The sequence below is a fragment of the Pyrus communis genome, chromosome 8, assembly GCF_041283825.1.
Source record: "Pyrus communis isolate YQ-2024b chromosome 8, ASM4128382v1, whole genome shotgun sequence".
Taxonomy (NCBI): domain Eukaryota; kingdom Viridiplantae; phylum Streptophyta; class Magnoliopsida; order Rosales; family Rosaceae; genus Pyrus; species Pyrus communis.
Window position 1 is genome coordinate 12,294,633 of NC_142572.1, and position 21,108 is coordinate 12,315,740.

At 37.2% G+C, this 21,108-nt stretch overlaps 1 protein-coding gene across 9 annotated transcripts; it reads left to right on the forward strand.

Moving 5' to 3' along the window:
- Positions 1-14,621: 14,621 nt before the first annotated feature.
- Positions 14,622-20,804, forward strand: LOC137717807 (PX domain-containing protein EREL1-like). 9 transcript variants are annotated; one of them, XM_088698437.1, is made up of 10 exons: positions 14,622-15,208; positions 15,782-15,892; positions 16,533-16,631; positions 16,820-16,906; positions 17,115-17,223; positions 17,335-18,119; positions 18,906-19,070; positions 19,189-19,431; positions 19,767-19,964; positions 20,332-20,804. In XM_088698437.1, the coding sequence occupies exons 1-10, from the start codon at positions 15,119-15,121 to the stop codon at positions 20,545-20,547; spliced, it is 2,103 nt and encodes a 700-aa protein (XP_088554563.1). In that variant the 5' UTR covers positions 14,622-15,118; the 3' UTR covers positions 20,548-20,804. The 9 variants fall into 9 exon arrangements, with proteins under 9 accessions (XP_088554563.1, XP_088554566.1, XP_088554565.1 ...); XM_088698440.1 differs by having other exon boundaries at positions 14,638-15,208; positions 15,531-15,892; XM_088698439.1 differs by having other exon boundaries at positions 14,766-15,208; positions 15,531-15,935.
- The last annotated feature ends 304 nt before the right edge of the window (positions 20,805-21,108 follow it).

Here is a 21,108-nt window from a genome sequence, read left to right on the forward strand (position 1 = left end):
TGAAGTGTTATTCACACTCCTCCCAAAAGCACATTTGTTTCACAGTGCAAGGAATGCGTGTGAGTTAGGTTGTAGACAACTGAACACACCACAGAAGGGTGTGAAGTCCTTTTGCTGAGGCTCATGAGACATGGGGTCTTTTCTTGCCTCCTCTCTCTTTTTCAGAGATTAGTGATGAGTCCATCATGACTCAGAGGCACCTCACATTGCTTTCGATTAACATGAACATGAAAAAGTTTGCATGATCAGTGCCTATAGTGACACTCAACCTATCTTCACTTAGTTGAAAAATGTCTCATATTCGACAATTACTATTGCTTAATAATGAGTATGAAATGACCAATCCATCTAGTGACATCAATCTCTACTTGTTTGACTAATGTTACAGATTCGACTCACATGATAGTGAAAACGATGTGAAAAATTCAAACTTTCCATCAAAACCACTCAAATTCATCCACCCAAAAAAGCCAAGCCTCTGAAATTTTTTTTCGAATCTTTGGTTTATAAATCTCTTTTAATGAAAGAAAGGTGAGTCACATAATCAAGAAAGGGCGGTCACTTTTTGCCATAAATAGTTGACAAGAAAAGAGGAAAGTATATACAATCTTTTGGGATTTTGATTTGTCTCTTTGACAACGTTATTTTAATTTGTAATATTGTTGTACTTTTCAATTTTGTTACTTATGAAAAATAGAAAATTTCATTAGGGCATTAATATTAATAATCTCACAATTATTTAGATAACAAATGTCCAAACCAAAACAACTCTTACCTTTCCTTGCTAGCATGACAAACAAGCGATTGGTTCAATGATTTAGAGCGCCCACTTAATTATTTAGAAAACTTAGTAGCTCACAACAAACTTAATGAGATTTGGAAATGCAACAATCATAATAAGTGGTTTCGCTTTTTCATCGTTTAGCTTATTGTAGATTGGATAAAAAGAGACAAGTTTTCTTCATGTCCCTTCTAATCTTCTAAAAAATAAAAAATAAAAAAATAAAAAATCATTCATCTTTACCTTCACGCATACGCTGAGGACATGTGGCTACATTAGGATTTTTTTTTTTGTCAAAAGGTAAATTTTATTAAATTCTAATAGAAACGGTTACAACTTTTGCAAGAATATTAAATAAAAATTCAGGACTATAGGCATCCCATAAGAAAGAGCCACCATGCGAGATAGCATATAAAGCCACGGCATGGGCAACGAGATTACCACTCAACTAAACAAACGTGAACTTCACTTTCCTAATCTAAAATGCCAAGGCTTTAATATCAAATAGCAAACACTCGAAACTTACATCAATAAAGCATTCTCCATTCAACATTTGGATAATAGAAAGGGCATCAGACTCTACTTCCACCTTGTCGCTACGAATAGCCCCCGCCTCCGCCATCTTTAATAATCCCACCAGCCATCTTTAATAATCCTGCAACGTCACGCATTACCCATCCATACCCACCCAACATAGATTTCTCATTCCATGACCCATCACAATATCTTTTAAAGTTCCAAAACATGGACGTCTCCAGCGCACCGGTTTCCCAGCAAATACTGCAGTCGCAGGTCTCCCGCATTGCGCTTTCTTCTCCGGTTTTTTGGGTTAATAAGCTTCCCTAAACTCTTGAACGTGTCGTCGCAATAAATCATAGATCCATCGGAGATTTCATTAACCCTTGGAAAATCAATTCATTTCGACATTTCCATATCCTGCCCAAATACTACTTCCTGAAGAAGTTCCTCTCTTTGCACCTCCTCTTTGAATCGAGCTCCAATCTTTCCCCTACATTCAGGGAAATCCGCTTCCTCGAACGCATTCACATCTAGTTGTAAGGGGCTGCAATACCAAAATACCCGACTAAACTCACACCCAAAAACCAGATGCTTCTCAATTTATCCTCCTACTTGCTAAGTCCATCCGCACCGCCAGCGAATTGTTACAACACCTCCAGATAAAAAAACTTCAGTTTATTTGGCACCTTTAACCTCCACACCTCCTGCCATACATGGTCAGCCCCCCTATTGCCACTGTTCATTCCTGTGCCCTTCCGTCCCAATTCCCCATTTGCTTGAAGCTCCATCGCCCTACCCCATACCCACTTCTCACCGTATAATCACCATTTCTAGAATAGTGCCAAATAATCCTATCCTGGCATCCGTACGTATAGACTAATTGGCAACCACAAGATGAGTCTCGCTTCCTCCACGTCTTTAAGTAGTTACGCACCAAATTCCTCTTCCAAAAGCCCGTAGAATGATCGATTAAATCCCCCACCATCACCGGCATATTCTCACGTCGTGACTGCACATGGAAGGTGCCTAGTTTTGGGATCCAAGGCTCGTTTCTAATCCTAATGTTTCGTCCATCTCCGACCCTCCATCTCAATCCACTCTTGAGAACATTCGTATACCTTTCCAACCCCACGATGATCGCCATCCTTTTTTTGCCTCCAGAAAGGAGCGCTCCGGATGGTATTTTTCCTTGAGAACTCTAGCCAGTAGGGAGTCCGGGTTCCTCATCGCCCTTCATCCAATTTTAGCTAAGAATGCCAGATTGAAACATATAATATCCCGAAACCCCAAGCCATTCACTTTTGCATCGTTTTCATTTTCTACCATGAAATCCGATGCATGCCTTGATTGCCCTTGTTCCCCCGCCACCAGTAGCTTGCAACCACACTCTCTAGTTCTTTGCACAACCTCACCGGTAATTTAAACAAGACATTGCATAGTTAGGTAGAGCCATAGCCACTGCCTTAATTCAAACCTCCTTCCCCTCCAAGGAAAGAAATTGTTCAGCCCATCCATTGATTCGCCCATTTAAGACCTCGCGCACCTCCTCAAAAACTGCAGTTTTAGAATGGCCAAAATCAACAGTTAAGCCCAAGTATTTACCGAAGTTATCACTGCCTCTAATATTAGTACATCCCATAATCTTCTTTTTCCTCTTCTTGGGGTAATGAGCACCGAAAAATAGTGAATTTTTTTCTCTATTGAGGATTTGCCCGGAACCTTCAGCGTAACATTGTAGCACACTCATAACCTCCCTAGCTTCATCTTCCGTAGCCTTACAAAAGATTACAACGTCATCCGCCAAAAAAAAAAAAAAAAAAAAAAAAGAGAGAGATAAGCAACTCCCCTCAGACAAGCTAATGCCGTGAAGGGCGCCCGCCTCCTCCCTCCTCCGTAATAAAGCCAAAGGGCCCTCCGCACAAATCAGAAATAAAAATGGTGACATAGGATCTCCTTGTTGCAGCTCCTGTTGTGGTTTTGTAAATCCAGCAGACAACCCATTAATCAAAATACTATACGACACCGTAGAAATACATTCCTCAATTCGTCGACATAGAAACTCCGAGAATCCAAACGCTTGCATCATGGCTAAAAGGAAGGGCCATTCAACACGGTCATACGCCTTAGCCATGTCCAATTTCATCGCCATATAGGACTAATTGGTATCTTCTTGCTGCTTAAGCGAATGTAAAATCTCATGCACCACTAGTATATTACCCTGAATTTGTCTTCCCGCAACGGAAGCCGATTGATTCACACTAGTAATGTGGGCCATAACCCTCCTCAATCGATTGTTATTAGCTTCACAATCACTTTGTAGATTACATTACATAAGAATATAGGTCGCAACTGAGTCATCTTTCTAGGACTAACCACCTTTAGAATAAGTACAAGATGAGTGTAGTTCACTTTCTTCAGTAATTTGCCCGAATATCAGAAAGATTTAACCATATCAACAATATCATTACCCACCACATCCCAATGCTTCTGGAAAAAACTTCCCGAAAAACCTTCCAGACTCCGGTGCTTAGAGCCAGAATTTGAAACATGTTTTCCGAATCTCCATAACGGAAAGTGGTGTTTGTTGGAGTTGGTATGAAATCAGGTTTGTATTCCTAACTAAGATAGGAATTCGAGTTGTAATGTGTGTAGGAGGCTTGGATGCAAGCTTCAAATTGTTTTTGGATTCTGATTTAGTTTAGGATTAGGTTTGTGGCTAGGTTATCTAGTATATCTATAGGTAAGCCTTAGCGTTAGTGTGTATGAATTTTGAGAGACTTGAGGCAAAAGAACTATTGAGAGAGAGTTTGTGAGTTATTTTGTAATTCTTTATTAATTAATAAAGCAAGCTTCCGTTGTTCATATCTGTGTGATTGTTCTTGGTTTAATCATCTTGGTTGTGTTCTAACAAGTGGTATCAAGAGAAAGGTTTGGTGATTAAGCCAAAACAATGACAAAGCTTGAAGACTTCAGCAAGAGTGGAGATGATGGGGGCATTGAGGTAACCAAAACCTCAGTGCAAAGTGCTAGGTTCGAGATTGAGAAGTTCGTCAGGACTATTAACTTCGCTATGTGGCAGTGCGAAGTTAAGGATGTGCTGATACAATAAGAACTACTTGTGCTTGGAGATATGCCTATGTCGATGAAGAAGGACGAATAGAGGCGGCTGAATGCGCATGCATGTTCCACGATTTGTTATGTCTTGGCAAAAGCACAAAAGTATGGTGTGATGAATATTTCATCGGCCAAGGAACTATGGGATACATTGGAGTCCAAGTATTTGAAAAAGAGTGCAGAAAATAAGCTTTACCTTAAGAGTAAGCTTTATCATTTCCAGTATAAGGAAGGAACAAAGATTATTGATCATCTCGAAGAGTTTAACAAGATGATTGCTGAATAGTTGAACTTAGAAGAGATGATTAAGTATGAAGACAAAGTTTTGATCTTGATGAATTATTTGCCTGAATCCTATGAATCATTTGTTACGACATGAATTTATGGTAGAGAAACTATTAAACTTGATGAGACCTCAACTGCTGTTATGAATCATGAAGTTTGAAATCTTGATAAACAAGAGAGGAACAATTCTGAAGCTTTAATGGTGAGAGAAAGATCAAAGGAAAGAAAGTATGCAAATAGGAAGAAAAGCAAGTCTCGCACAAGAGGTAACTCAAACAATAGAAAATTCTTGGATAAGGATGAGTGCGCCTTTTTCCATGAGAAAGGACACTAAAAGAAGGATTGTCCTAAAATCAAGGCTAAAAACAAGGAAAAGAAACAAGAAAGATTCAGAGGCGAACATTGTTGAAGCCGATGATGAGGATTCTGTATGTGCCCTAACATCAATGGAAAGCATAGATTACATGAATAAATGGGTGCTTCACATTGGATTCACTCACCATATGACTTCCCATTGTCATTGGTTCTCATCTTTCAAAAGTCTCACTGGAATTGTGTATATGGGTGATGATAATCCATGTTCAATGCAAGGAATTGGAAGCGTTATGATAGAGCATCATGATGGTGTAATTAGAGAGCTACAAGGAGTAAGGTATGTCCTAAGCCTCAAGAAGAATTTAATTTCTTTAGGCACCCTTGAATCTCAAGGTTGCAAATTTTATTCTGAGAATAATATACTTAAAAGGTTTGCTTTAGTGATGATGAAGGCTCCTAGAAAAGCTTTGTTTTATTTGTTGGAGGGCAAGACCTTGAAAAAGCAGGTGGCTATGGTGGCAGATGGTGATTAAGCTGATTCATCTTTTCTATAGCATATAAGGTTGGGGCATGTGGGAAACAAAGGGTTGCAAGGGTTGATTAAACAAGGGGTTCTAAAGGGAGCCTAAAGTGGAAAAATAGATTTTTGTGAACACTGCATTCTTGGCAAACAAACAAAGGTAAAATTTGGCACTGCAATACATCAAACTAAGGGGATATTGGATTATGTACACTCAGATGTCTAGGGACCTGCAAAGAATGAATCTCTAGGAGGGAAAAGATGGTTTGTGTCATTCATTTATGATTACCCATGAAGATCATGGATTTATATGATGAAGCATAAACATGAGGTGTTGAATATTTTCTTGGAATGGAAAAATATGGTTGAAAAGAAGACTGGCAAGAAGTTGAAAGTCCTAAGAAGTGATAATGATGGGAAATATACTTTTTATCCTTTCTTCGAATATGCAAAAGGGAAGGTATTACTCGTCACTTTAGTGTTAATGAAAACCCTACAACAAAATGGCATTGCAGAACGGTTAAATCGAACATTATTGGAAAATGTGAGATGTATGCTTTCACGAACAAAATTGCATAAAAGATTTTGGGTTGAGGCATTGAATTATGCATACCATATTTTGAATCGTCTACCTTCTGCAACTCTAAGTGGTAAGACTCCAATGGAATTATGGTCAAGAAAAATAGCTCAAGATTATGAAAGACTAAGGGTTTTTGGGTGCGATGCTTACTACCACGTGAAAGAAAACAAACTGGATCCAAGAGCAAGGAAAGCTATCTTTTTGGTTTCCATAATGGTGTTAAGGGATTCAGGTTGTAGAGCACAGAACTCAAGAAGGTAGTAGTGAGCAAATACGTGACGTTCAATGAATCCCATATGAAACTTAGAGAGGATATGAATGTTGTCCATGAGGTGGAGCTATCAAGAAATAATTCTAAAATTTCAAGCACCAAGAATGACGTTCACAGTGAAGAACCAGATTTTGCTAACCAAGAAGAAGGACAAGATGAATGTTCAAACACAAGATGAGTGCATTGCCAAGAGGAAAGGAAAAAGAATGAGTATGCTTCTTGCTAGATTCAAAGATTGCATTACATGTATGGCATACACGTTACCAGTGATCGAGGTTGACATTCCTACAAGTTTTATTGAAGCAGCGAGTAGTGGAGAAGCAAAGCTATGGCATGAAGCTATGGATGACGAGATGTCACTCAAGAAGAATAAAACCTGGAAATTAGTGGAGTTGCCTAAGGGAAGAAAGGCTATTGGATGCAAATGGGTATATGCAAAGAAGGATGGAATAGATGATGCAAGTCTAGTGAGGTTCAAAGCCAGACTAGTGGCCAAAGGACATGCTTAGAAAGAAAGAATAGATTATAACGAAATTTTTTCTCCTGTAGTGAGACACTCTTTTGTTTGATCTCTGCTTGTGCTAGTGGCACAGTTTGATCTGGAATAGATAGTAAATGGGTCGGTTTGAAAATAAATGAATTGCTAGTTGTAGAATATTACTCTCGTCAGACTTAACCCCAACTAAAATAACAAGGGTTCGGACAATTTTGACCTCTCCATTTTGGCTTAAGTAAAGGGACCTGGGGTAAGTAAGGTAAGGGGTTTGATCTGGGGATTTTGATCTCATTCATGTATCATAGATCGGTAGGCTCTTGGTCTTCCGGTTGAAAAACAACGTCGATGAAGGCGTGTAGGTGCACTATTACGTGGTGGGGATTGTAACTTTCCATGAATTTCCCATTTCTCGCTCAACGACGGAACTTTGCTTATTTCTTTTTTTGAGGATCGACGAATCAAATGATATTTTTTTTCCAATTTTTGTCTCTTCTTCTCCCGCTGAATCAAACTTTTTCTTGCCATAATGGTTCAATTCCTATTAGTATCAATGATACAAGTCAGATCGTCCTCCGAATATTATGTTCTTGGATTAGTGATCAGTTTATATATTTTCGAATATGAATATAGAAGAGAAGATAGGCTCATTACATTTTACATTAAAAAAGAATATGTGAATTCTCAAAAGGAATTCAATAAATTGAGCGTGAGAGCCAAATGAATCGAAAGATTCATGTTTGGTTCGGGAAGGGATCGTGGTTTGGCACCTCGATGTCGGCTCTTCGCCACCTGGGGCTGTAGTATGTTCCAAGGGTTGGGCTGTTCGCCCATTAAAGCGGTACGTGAGCTGGGTTCAGAATGTCGTGAGACAGTTCGGTCCATATCCGGTGTGGGCGTTAGAGCATTGCGAGGACCTTTCCCTAGTACGAGAGGACCGGGAAGGACGCACCTCTGGTGTACCAGTTATCGTGCCCACGGTAAACGCTGGGTAGCTGTCACATCCCGGTCCGGAGAGGATCACTTCCCGGGCCCGCTCCACCACCGTAGCACGATATTGTTCGCTTTAGGCTTACCATTCCCTCACGGTTTTGTTTTTGGGAACTCACGAGCAACTTTCCAGTGGGTCGCCCATCATGGGATTGCTCTAGCCCCCTTCTCGCTTAACTTCGGAGTTCCTACGGAACCCGAAGCCAGTGAGCTCCCAAAAGGCCTCGTGCTAGGTAGAGATGTGAATATACATTTAAGGATCACTCCCCTGCACGATGTGGGATGTCACAGAAACCATCTATCATAAAAATTAAAAAATTAAAAAAATTAAAAAAACTTTTAAAAATCACAAGTCAAATAAGAAACAGAAATACATAATAAACCCTAAGAATCCATTTTATGCTATAAGAGTCAACTTACAAATCCTAAGAAATCCATAGAAATCTGTAATACAAATCTACTTAAATATGTCAAAATTCATATAAAATTGTAGAATCCATTAAAATTCTCTGAAATTGTCACTGAAAAAAAAATTCATTAAACTCTTGTAAAACCCAAATTGTCTACTCCAACCTTTGGAGTAAAACTCAAATTTTAGGTTCTAAACTTACCTCAACTTACTCCAAACCTTGAGGCAAATATGAGTTAAAATTCAAAACTCATTTCTAGGGAAAATTTAGCTCAGGATTCCCACTGGGTCAGTGGAACTAACCCACCATATATGTATATATATTTTTTTAATTTTATATTTATAAATTCATTGAATCCAACGGTTAAATCTAATTTGATTAAATCCAATGGTAAAAATAAAATAAAATTAATGGTCTAAATTTAAATCTAATGGCTATAGTAATTAAAAAAAATATTTTATGTGTTTCATATTCTTTCGTGGTATCTCAGGAGTTTCATGGTGTCATTTTTATGATTTTTAAATATTTATCAAAATCTAAATATTTTGAGGTTAAAATGTTCATAAAATTGAATTAGGATAGTGTACATTTTTTTAAATAGTTACTTTAAGAAAAAAATTATCCTAAATTCATTCTTTAATCATCTCCGGCTAAAAATTTAACTTGGAAAAGTTGGATGAGAAAAACTGTTTCTGGGTTAAAACCTAAATTTTAAGTTCTAGCCCAAAAACAACGTTTTTTGCTCCAACCTTTCTGGCCTAAATTTTTTAGCCTGAATAAATTTAGGCTAATTTTTCTTTTAAATTAATTTTAAAAAAAATTATGTATATTATCATAATTTAATTATGTCACATCCCCGCCCCGGCCCCCCCCACTACAACACCGGCTCGACTCCACCGTAGCATGATATTGTCCAATTTGGGCCCCGACCATGCCCTCACGGTTTTGTTTCTGGGAACTCACATAAGAACTTAACGGTGGGTCACCCATCCTGGGAATGCTCTCACCCCGTACTCGCTTAACTTTGGAGTTCCCATGAAACCCAAAACCAGTGAGTTCCCAAAAGGTCTCGTGCTAGGTAGAGATGAGAATATACATATAAGGCTTATAGAATCCACTCCCCTAGGCAATGTAGGATGTTACAATCCACCCCCCCTTAGGGGCCCGACGTCTTCGTCGGCACACTTTCGGCCAGGGATTGACTCTTATACCAAATTGTCATATCCCGGCCTAGGCCCCCACCACATCCGGGGCTCGACTCCGTCGTAACACGATATTGTCCTCTTTGGGCCCCAACCACGCCCTCATGGTTTTGTTTCTGGGAACTCACACGAGAACTTCCCAATAGGTCACCCATCCTGGGAATGCTCTCGCCCCGTACTCGCTTAACTTCGGAGTTCTCATGGAACCCGAAACTAGTGAGCTCCCAAAAGGCCTCGTGCTAGGTAGAGATGAGAATATACATATAAGGCTTACATGATCCACTCCCCTGGGCAATATGGGATGTTACAGAGGGGAGAGGAAATAAAACCTAAAAAATAGCATTTAGCCCAGGGTTGGGTTTGGCCTAAAGATGATCTTAGTACTAGTTTGGTACTGCTTAATTTTTTTTTAAAGCACGGGTGAAAAAAGTTGACCTCAAAATTGGAGTAAGATTATTTCCCCTCCAATTCTCATCCCCTTCTCTCTCTTCCTCTCACACATTGCTTTTGGTGTTATTGTCTCTATGAAAAACTTAATATAAAATATTGACGTGACTTAACTGTGACCATTCAAATAAGAATGAAGGAAAAAGCTGACAACTGGAAGCAACTATTTGCTGCTTTGAAAAACCGACTTTTTTTCTTTCTTTTCTTTAACACATAGGTGAACGGTGTGTTTATTGAAAGTTTGTAAATGCCATCCTACTCTCTCTTTTTTCTCTCCATCACACTGAGATACATCACACCGACAAAAGATTTCATCTTTCTTGCTCTAGTCGGCAACTCCAGTTTTAGCAATTGTTCAGAACCAGCTAAGGGGGGTGTAGTCAAATTAGGATTTGATAGGATTTTAATAGACTTTAAAATCTGAGTGTAGTCAATTAAAATTTTAAAAAGGATTTTAAAGGACTTTGAAATCAGGATGCAGTCAAGTTAGGATTTAGCAGGATTTTAAAGAATACATTCAAATCTAGATGTAGTCAATTACGTTTTATAAAAATCCATCCAAATCTAGATGTAGTGAGAATAATAAAGATTTATTAGGATTTTAAGGAATGAGGGATTTTGATGGATTTGAAGGTGGGTAATATAAATACCAAATACCATCAACAATCCAACCCTCCCCTTCTGATTTCTTTCACGCCAGACAACAGAAGAGGAAAAGTCATGCTCGCAAATTGAAGACATTGAAGGAGGGTGAAAGGGCATCTACATCATCCTGAATCCACACCTGCGAGTACGTTTTTCTTACCCATTTCTCATCTACTTGGATTATTCTTTGCATTCTGTTTGTTTGCCGAGAAAGTTCAAGAACCCATATAGAATATTGAAATTTCAACAATAACAAGAAACCAATTGGAATTCAGCGCTAATAAAGCAGAAATTTCCAACCCTCCCCCCTTGAATGTTTGTGTAGAAAATGTAGTGCAGAGATAAAGGAACAATGTTATCAAAATGAGAATTTGTGGAAGACTTTCTTTCTTCACTGATACTCACGGTATATGTAGATTTCAAAGGATGAGTCCCAGACAAAGTGATACATATCTAAACTGAATTATCTATAATTACATTTAAATGCAAAGCTGTTAAGTAATTGAATAGGACTTTCATGTTGACTTGGTTTCTTGTTTAACAGTATGATCTACTTGGATTATTCTTCGCTTTATGTTTGGTTGCCGAGAAAATTCAAGATATAATAATGGTCATGGTTGAATTGGTTTGCCTGAAATAGCTCGCAGGCCTTGGCGGTGGTATTGAGTTTCTGCATTATTTGCTACCAAATTAGATCATGTTTTCGATATGATAATTCATGGTTGAATTGGTCTTTGGTGTTTTATGAATTTGGTTATTATGATTAGCATTTTTTCATGAATACAAAATGACGTGTTTTTAGCTGTTAAAAATTGATAATTGGTTTAATTGTGGTGTGTATTTTTAGATGGTAAGGATAATGGGAAGGAAGAATTACTAGGGCTTACTGTATTTATGGTTGGCTGGTGAGGTTTCTTACTGTTCTTAATTTTTTTTGTGTCTTTGACGTTATCTATATTTCTTTATTTCTCTTATAGTTGATATTATATATATGGTTTTTCGTTTGTTAACTTGTTTATGGTTTTGTTTATTTGATTGGGTAGTTTATGTAATGTCTCAAACAAGCACGGAAACGGAAGGTGGGGAAGAAATAGAAGTGGACGAAGTGGATGAAGAAATGGAAGTGGAGCAAATGGTGGAAGAACACATTGAAGAAGAAGAAGAAACTGATGAAGAAGAAATTGAGGAAGAAGAACTTTATGAAACCATTAAATATTCATTGATGGCAATTCAAGTTGTAGTCCACGTGCTAAAAGAGTTTATAATTACATTTGGACAACCTATTGAAAAGACACTGATGTGTTTGTGAAGTTATGCACTATTATTAGGGAAAAAACACTCTTATGAGATAGAAGATTCATTTGCATAGAAGAAATGCTTGCAACATTTTTGCTTATTGTTGGACACAATAGTAGATATTGTCTACTACGTGATACGTTTGGCCGATCACATTGGACTGTCAGTAGAAATTTTAACAAAGTTTTGAAGGCCTTGAACACAATAGCACAGGAGATGATGGCCAAACATGGATTAGCAGTGCCATCTAAAATAAGGGAAAGTACGAGATTTTACCCTTACTTGAAGGTACGCATAGTGTGTCTTTTTTTATTTTTTATTTTGTATCATTCTAATTTATTTCAAATGATAAACTTAACACTCTTTTAAGATTGTATTGGAGCTATTGACGACACGCATATCACAACATTAGTGCCCGAATGCGATGTAAGCAGTTATCGTAACCGTAATGGTGTCATATAACAAAATGTATTAACTGCTTGTAACTTTGATTTGGAATTCATGTACGTCCTTAGTGAGTAGGAAGGACCGGCTCATGATTCAAGAGTACTAAATGATGCTTTGACAAGAAGGAATGGACTTAAAGTGCCACAAGGTATCAAATTATTATTTATCATTTTTATTATTATTTAACTACTCATTAATCCATTGAGTTGCATACTAAAATATATATTATCAGGTAAATTTTTTATAGTAGATTGTGGATTTCCAAATAAACGTTAGTTTTTAACTCCTTATCAAGGAATCCGATATCATCTCCAAGAGTATAGTGGTTCAGGTTATGAGCCTAGAAACGAAAAAGAGTTGTTCAATCTTCGTCATGCTTCTTTAAGAAATGTCGTCAAAAGGATATTTGGTATTTTAAAATCATGATTCCTGATTTTAAGGATTGCATCTCCATTTTCATATGCAACACAAGCAAAGATAATATTAGCTTGTGCAGCAGCGCACAATTTTATTGTTAATTGATCTCCTTTGATTCAAAAGGTTTATGTTTCTTGTGCATTATTTCATTTTATGTTATAAGATTCAATTAATAAATCCTAAGAAATTCACGAAAGAAATCCATACAAATCCGTAGAAATCTATAATAGAAATCCATATAAATATATCGAACTCCATATAGAATTGAGAATCTTTTAAAATCCTTTAAAATCTGTCACTTAAAAACAATCTATTAAAATTCCATGACATCCAAATTGACCACACCCCTTAAATCTACCAAATTCTGCACCCATCAATTAAAATTTCAAGACAAACACTCAAAGAGGAAGTAAATAATTAAGATATTGTAACGCATAAGGCAACAAATCTTTTGGAACTGTTCTCACACCTTTGATAGAGAATGGCAGGAGAGAAGGATTCGAGAGTCCAACCCATTTTCGAACCCCAACCTACCCTCTTCACCTAATTTCCTCCCTCACCATGAACTCCCCATCCCACCTAAGCCCCTTCCCCCCGATGCAACCATACCCAAAACCCAATATTAATATTCTGGGTGCAAAAATTAATGGGTATTGGAAATGCTAGCTTTTCTGGAGGTTACAGGTGGGGATGGTGTAGATATTGAGAACGATGCTACTTTTTTTTAGGCAAATGAAGACAGAGAAGATAAGTTGAAGAACACGAAGACGACAGAAGAACAAGAAAAAAAAAAAAAGGCCGGAGAAATGAGGGAGAGGACGGTTGAGTTATAAATAATAATTTTATTGTATTATCTATACCATCATATCATTTTCGATCATTTAACCTACAACAATTTTATATAAAAGTTTACCAAATACTCAGATACTACTTTTTTTTTTTAATTTTTAATTTTTATTAAAAACACTTTTACAAAAAAGTTTACTAAACAATAACTGCATTATTTTACAGTTACTTAAACTTATAACATAGTATAATCAGCTTTAATAAATAATTTAAACACAGTAATACCAAACTAACCTATGCCCATATCAATATAAAACTAACTAAATCAACAAAAACAATAAACTATAGGGTAATGCTAGGGAGACTAAATTTGCAAACTATATGATGTGTTACCAATATGAATAAACATGTTTATCAACGTTTAAGTAATGAACCAATCATCAACTTTTATGTCCTTTAGTTTTCACAATTTTGTTTACAAATTTAATCTTCATAGCATTACTCTAAACCATATATTAGATTGGGTTGGTTCTAAACACTATCAACTCAAGCTGGTTGGGTTGATGAGCTGAACTTCAACCCAAAGATTTAAACTGGTGTTAATCTTAAATGATTCACAAAATCTACGTGTTGGTTCTTAACGCTAATGAAGTTTCAAGTTCAAAATCTATTTTTAATCAAAATAACTTCTCCACAATGTTGTAGGCTTTAGCAAGACCTTGCAACGCATGATGTTTTCACAACTTTATGTTGTGTCGTGTTCATCTAGGTAAAAATTGGATCAATTTGAACATGGTGAATTAAGTCAATGTACGGAAAATTCCAAACACAACACGACTTGCCTTCAACCTTCTAAAACGCATCATTAACAACTCCAACTATTATCGACACAAGCATTAAATCTCATTCATAAATTCAAAACTTATTGTGCGTGTGTTTGTTATGTTATCAGGTCGTGCATAATTTCGTAATTTCGTCAAATTCGAATTGCAACGATTCAAACGAGCCAATATTTATTATGGGCCATGAGGCCCATGACAATCCTTAATGCCGAAGCAAATGGTCCAAAATAGGCATCCCGCTGCCTTCTGTGTCGCCGGCTCCCCGCCGTGAAGCTCAATGCAATTGCAAAGGAAGACAGAATTTAGGTAGGACTGGTTTAATATTACCCAATAAACAATTAAAAAATTATTAATTTTCCAAAAATTAAAGAAAATTAAAGAAAATTAAAGAAAATTAAAATAAAAAAAGGGGAGAGTGCGTGGGATCGGTGGAAACGAATACCGACAGACTCGGAGAAAGTAGAGAGAGAAGACTTGGCAACGCCCATTCACCTGCTAACTGCGCTATCGCTTCTGGAGTGACGACGAAGCAGAGCAATGGAGGCTTTGCGGAGGCCACGTCTCCGTTGTGTTTGGTGAAATGAGCATCAATTCTCCTCGGCTGGTTCGCCCGATCCGATAGTCAAACCCTAGCTCTCTCCGTCTCACCTTTCCCCATTTGTTGAGAGAGGTGGGCGATGATCGATTTCGATTGTTAGAGAGAGAAAGAGATAGGGAGTTTTAGAGAGAGAGAGAGATAATTGTAGGAAGATCGGAAAATGCAGAGACGGAGTCCGCCGAAGCACAGGCACGATGGGACTTCGCCGCTGCCGCTTGGGATGGATTGGAGTCCTCCTCCTCGAAAATGGGTTCGTCTGCTTCCGCTCTCTCCCAATTCCAGTTATTTCAAGTTCCCAACTTTGGAAATTGTCTAAGTGAAACTCATTACTTTCTAATTCAAGCCTGTATTTATTATTAGTTCGATTACGATTTTCGTATAATCCATCAGTTAATCAGTTATGGAGGTTACATTCACTTCCTAGGGTTTAGCTCGGTTTCAGCGTGCACTCACATTCTCTTGTTAGTTGCAACTTCTACTTAAAATTACGATTTTACGAGTATCATTTTTTTTTCGCAATTGGCTCAAGATTATCGCATAACCACTAGGAATGATAACAATATAATCTGCAGAGGAAGTTAAGCTGGATCTACTCTTCAATCATCATGTTACCGAAAGAAGAAGATGCATTTTGGGATACGCAACCTCTTCAATGAAAAGAACAAAATTGACCTTTTCTTATCAACAATTCACATTTGTGTTCCCATATGCGGATAAGCTCGTTGCATTGTTCTTTCCTGCCACAGTGGCTTTTTATATGTTGCCAATCATAGTTACTCACTGGCTATCTGTCTAATTCAAGGGGCTGACGTTCTTATTGCAGAATGGACAGGACACAGTCTGGCCACATGATCCTCGCACAGGATGGAGTTATTGTGTCGCTATACCTTCGTGGGTTGCACTTCCAAAATCAAGAAATTCCGATCCCGTAGTGGTACTCAAATTGAATGACTCTCCAGTGTTTATCTGTTCCCAGGGTTAGATGTTGTTTTATATCATCTTTTAGGACTAAGTACAATTAGGAAATCTATATCCATGGTTGAATTTTCCATGTGTGAATCTTTCAGTATCTCCTGTTGTTGCCTTGCTCGGTCGATCGGTTGGTCGGTCCACAAGTAAATCAAATATGTTATTGGAACGTCATGGTCTTTAGGGTTCTGCAATGTCATGGTTGCTATTGTGGTCAATTTGTTGAATAGAATGTTTAAGGTGATCCTGTAGGTGCATTTTTGTTTCTTGTGGGACATAGAAAGTCTTCCTTATATTACATTAAAATGTTTCAGACCATGCAATGTAATCACATGGTAATTTATGATTGTGACAAACTTGATGTCATTCAATAATAGTATAGATATTCTGTATGGCAATCAAGATTGAGATTTCTATTTGGATAAATCCAACTTTTTTCTGTTGAATTTGTGTAACTACTCTATAGATAATAGATTGATCATAGCCTTTGGTAAAATAAACATTTATACTACCTACATGCGCTGGTTATTTCAAGCTGATTGTATTTCGCATTTGTTCATCACCAGTCTTTTGAATGGGTTCTATTATAACATTTTAAGGGACAGTTCTACAGGGTTCAGGTTGGTGTACAATCACCGGAAGGTATTACAACTACAAGTGGGGTGTTAAGAAGATTTAATGATTTTCTGAAGTTATTTAGTGATGTAAGTGCTGACTTTGGATTGTCTGTAAAATAGGTATTTACTTTATGTTAGCATGGTAATTCATATGAAACAACAACTTGGTTATTCTCTAAGCACTGCTTGAGGAAACACATTGTTGAATTTTTTTTCCCTTTGTTAAACTAATCAAAGGACATTCTTAATATTTTTTTATTGTCTGTTACTTGTAGCTTAAAAGGGCATTTCCCAAGAAAAATCTCCCACCAACTCCATCCAAGGGACTTCTGCGAATGAAGAGCCGGGAACTGTTGGAAGAGGTAGGTAATGTGTTCTTTACTTTATCAGTTTAAAGTGTCGTTCAATGGAGGGCAAGAAACTCACTCTAGTGTAGTTCATATTCTTAACAGGGGATGATTACCCTTAACCGGAAAGTGTAATTTTCAATTGCAACCTTCAAACATGTGTGTACTTGTACATATCTAAAAGGGTGATTAATATTCTTAAGAAGTTTCAGTTTTGTTGCAGAGAAGGTGTTCGTTGGAAGCTTGGGTGACAAAGCTGCTATCAGATATTGATATATCAAGAAGCATTGCAGTGGCATCCTTTCTTGAACTAGAGTCTGCAGCTAGATCTTGTAAGTGACTGTCTTGTGCATGAGTGCTGTGACACATCCCTTTTTTTTGTGTTACACAGATTCCTTTTATAGAGTTTTAATGTATCAGTTCCTTGTCATAATACATCTCAGCATTCCAAGATGCAAGCCAAAACACTTCAGACTCAAGTTCACTTCAATCGCCTTCCTATTCTACCTTACCTGCCATTGTAGGGAGTTCATCAATCACATCAGATTATGGAAGTGATACTGCTTATGAGACTTCTGAGCTAGGAACCCCAAGGCTAGGAAGGGATGACGGTTCTGAAATTGGTATCGAAGATCTGGTATTGGATGAAGATTTAACAAGCCCAATAGAAAAGCTTGTGAAGTATGGCATGACCAATATTGATGAGGGACTGTTTATGGGACAAACTATACTAGAGCAGTTGGAAGGCCTTCCTAAGCATAAAGTAAATGCGGGACATGTCAATAATGTTGTAGGGAAAAATACATATAACGGAAATGCTTCTAAATCTTCAATTCTAGCTTGTAATGGAATGGAACTTTTCTCCGAGCCAGAGCGTAGTAAAGTATTCAACCATGCTCGCAAGCTCTCAAATGAAAGTGTGGGAAGTGATGCCAGTTCTCTAAGAGGTAGTGAAATGTCCAACTCTGGTGTTCCTAACTCATCTGGTGATGGTTCTCTTGACCTTCTCGGAGGTATTGAGGTTTCAAGTATTATGGAAATGCTTGGCAACACAGAGTTACAACCTTCAGGTGGCACTCAACTAGTTCTCCCATTAGATCAGCGAAACAAATTAAACAGGGTTCTCTTGACTATGCAGCGAAGACTAGTCACAGCAAAAACAGATATGGAAGATCTTATATCTAGACTAAATCAAGAAATAGCAGTGAAAGATTACCTTGCAACAAAGGTATGTCAAATTAAATTAATCATGCTCTTTGTGATGTCAATTGCTGGAATTATTTTTGTTTGGGCTGGAGAGCTATTTGATTGTATCTAATCTGATTATTTTTAACATGACATTTTTAAAAGACACAAAGAAGTACGTTTTCAATATTAGGGATGTCTAATAGGAGAAATAAGCCATTATAAATAACCTGGAAGAAAATGTTTTGTTTGTCCCGTGCCAAGACCACTTGAAGGCTTGCAATAAATTCTTGTTCCAAACTTTTCACTACGAAATAAATAACCAGTAATTTGGCAGTGACACAGTGTCAATATTCCAGAACAGAAACATATTTCATGTATAGATTACTTCACCCTTACCTCCAGGGCCCAAACCCTTGCAGTTGCATTTCCGAGGCTTAATTGACAAAAATATTTGTTTTTCCCACTCAGTGATGAAGAAAATTCACGAAATTGAATTGTATACTTAGTTTTTATGCTTGTTTTACATAGACCTAATTATGGATTGTTGCATAAAGAAATTGTTGATAAAAACTACTTTACATAAACCCGGTTATAAGTTGTTAAAAAAAAAATTTGTTGCTCAAATAGTTTGAAAAGATTGATTGGGATGAATTATGCATTGTAAATCTAATTGATTTTGGTGGAAGAAAGATGAGCGCAATAGCTGTGACACTTATGAAGTTATAGATGTTGATAAAAACCAGTTACAGTTTGTTGGCCGAAAGAATTGGCACACCATTTGGTTTTACAGAGGGAGTTCATAGACTAATTGATTGGATCACTACAGGTCAAGGATTTGGAAGTTGAACTTGAAACTACGAGACAAAAAAGTAAAGAGAACCTGCAGCAAGCTATTTTAATTGAGAGGGAAAGGTTTACTAAAATGCAGTGGGATATGGAGGAACTGCGGCGGAAGTCATTGGAAATGGAGTTGAAGTTGAAGTCGGAACAGGTTATTGTTCTTGAAGTTTGTCTTTTCTACTTTTATGTCTTTTCATATGTTGGGGTCAGTCTGTGTCCATCCTTTTTATTATCTGGATAGTTATATGCTATATATTAAATGCTGCCAGGATAAGAAGTCATGTGCAGAGTCAACAAAAGATTCATCTGATCAAGAGAAAGAGATATTGCCGCAGGAGTTGGATCCGTACAAGGAGCAGCTTGAGAATTTGTCAAGGCGATATGAAGAGCTAGAAGCAAAATCTAAAGCAGATATAAAAGTTCTTGTTAAAGAAGTTAAATCCTTGCGCAGTTCTCAAGCAGGACTGAAACATGAAATTCATAAATCGCTGACGGAGAAATCTGAAGCTGAGGTATTTTGTCACTAGTCCAAAAGTATTGTTGCATTCTACTTTCTCAAACTAGTTCTTCTTAGGGTGTTGGGTTAAATTGATTCTGCTTTCTGTTATTGATCCAGATAATTGGTTTCCTTGTATTTGATTATAACTTCACTTATATTCCGCAATACACTGGAAGCTTTATGTTTTGGTCCAAATACCGATGCGTTGATAGAACAATTTGGCACATTATCATCTTGCTTTCAGAAAAAAATAAAAAATTTAATTGCTATGTAGATGACTAGGCAGAGAGTAATGTATTAGTTAGGTTTGATGTTTTTCTTGTTTTCTTTTATTTTTCTATTTTTCAGAAGCTCCACCAACAGGAAAAACAAATGAGTAAGCTTGCAGAAAGTGCTAGAAAAAAATGGTTGCATGAATGCAAAGTTCTTCATAAGCAGCTTCAAGAATGCAATATCAATTTTCCTGTTGATGATTCTTCAATTCTACCAGAGTCTTCAGATTTGTTGGCTACTTCAGACAACCGTATTAGCCTCTTACTTTCAGAGGTACTTTCTATTTATTTCCCAGTTTCTTTTGTTTGCCGACTTTTATTTTCTGGCATATGGTCACATTATTCAACCCTTCCACATTTTGGCCCATCTTCAAGAAATTAAAATTAAACTTGTTTGTGCGAGAAACATAATATGCTGCACCTTCATATGTTTCTTGCTTCCACGATCAGTTGGAAACATTTTTTTACGTATGGATGGCGCCATTTATTAACCTTTAAATTCTACTTTTCCTAAATGACTATATTTGAGGTGGTGCAATTCCATTTGAGTTTGAAGTAACTTTAAAGCATACTGATTTTTGGCTTACGCATTGTTCCCATTCTCGTAAACCGTCTGAAGTAACTTTGCAATAATTGATTAGGCACAACTCTTAGCTGAAGACAATGGAGCTACTGGTGAAGTTGACAACCTCGATGATGATACGAGGACAATAGACATTGAGTTGAGGAAGTTTCTGGCAGAATTTTTTTCTGAAAATGCTAGATTACGGAAGCAGGTGAATTGTCTCATATGTCGTGCTCGCAAAATGGATATCCAATCTACGAAAGACGAGGTCCCTGAAGACAACCTTCAATGATGGGTAAGTAGGAAGATGCAAGGATGAATATTGTAGAATTTTTTTTTTTTTTTTTTTTTTTTTTCCCCTTAAAAGAAAAAAAGAAGAATAATTTGGCCACTCGCACCATCTGTTGTTTCATGTATTTCTCGTTACGCATGACGCTTCAAGCTTGTGGTTACACATATACAAGTCTCAAGAAAGTTTGTGCACTCTCTGCTTTACCACAATGTTGTAGAGATGAAAGGAAATTATTAGTGAAAAACATGTTTCTCTTTTGTTTTGGCTTATAAATTTGAAATCGGCTCTGCTCTTTTCTGTTGTATGCGCGTGTAAGGGAATCATGATGTTGCCATGGTTCTTGTACCTCAAGCTTTTCGGATGCCAGTCTGCGGGGAGTTTCACCTTAAAACATTGACTCTACGATTTTGCTGCTTGTCTTTTGGTATTGCTGCCTTTTGCAATTGTTGTTGCAGCTTTTCTTTCATTTTCCTTGGTTATAAATGGACATTCTAGGTTGTGATGTAAATTCTTCATCGATTTGTTAAAGTATCCAACTTTAGGTATTCACGACATGCTGAA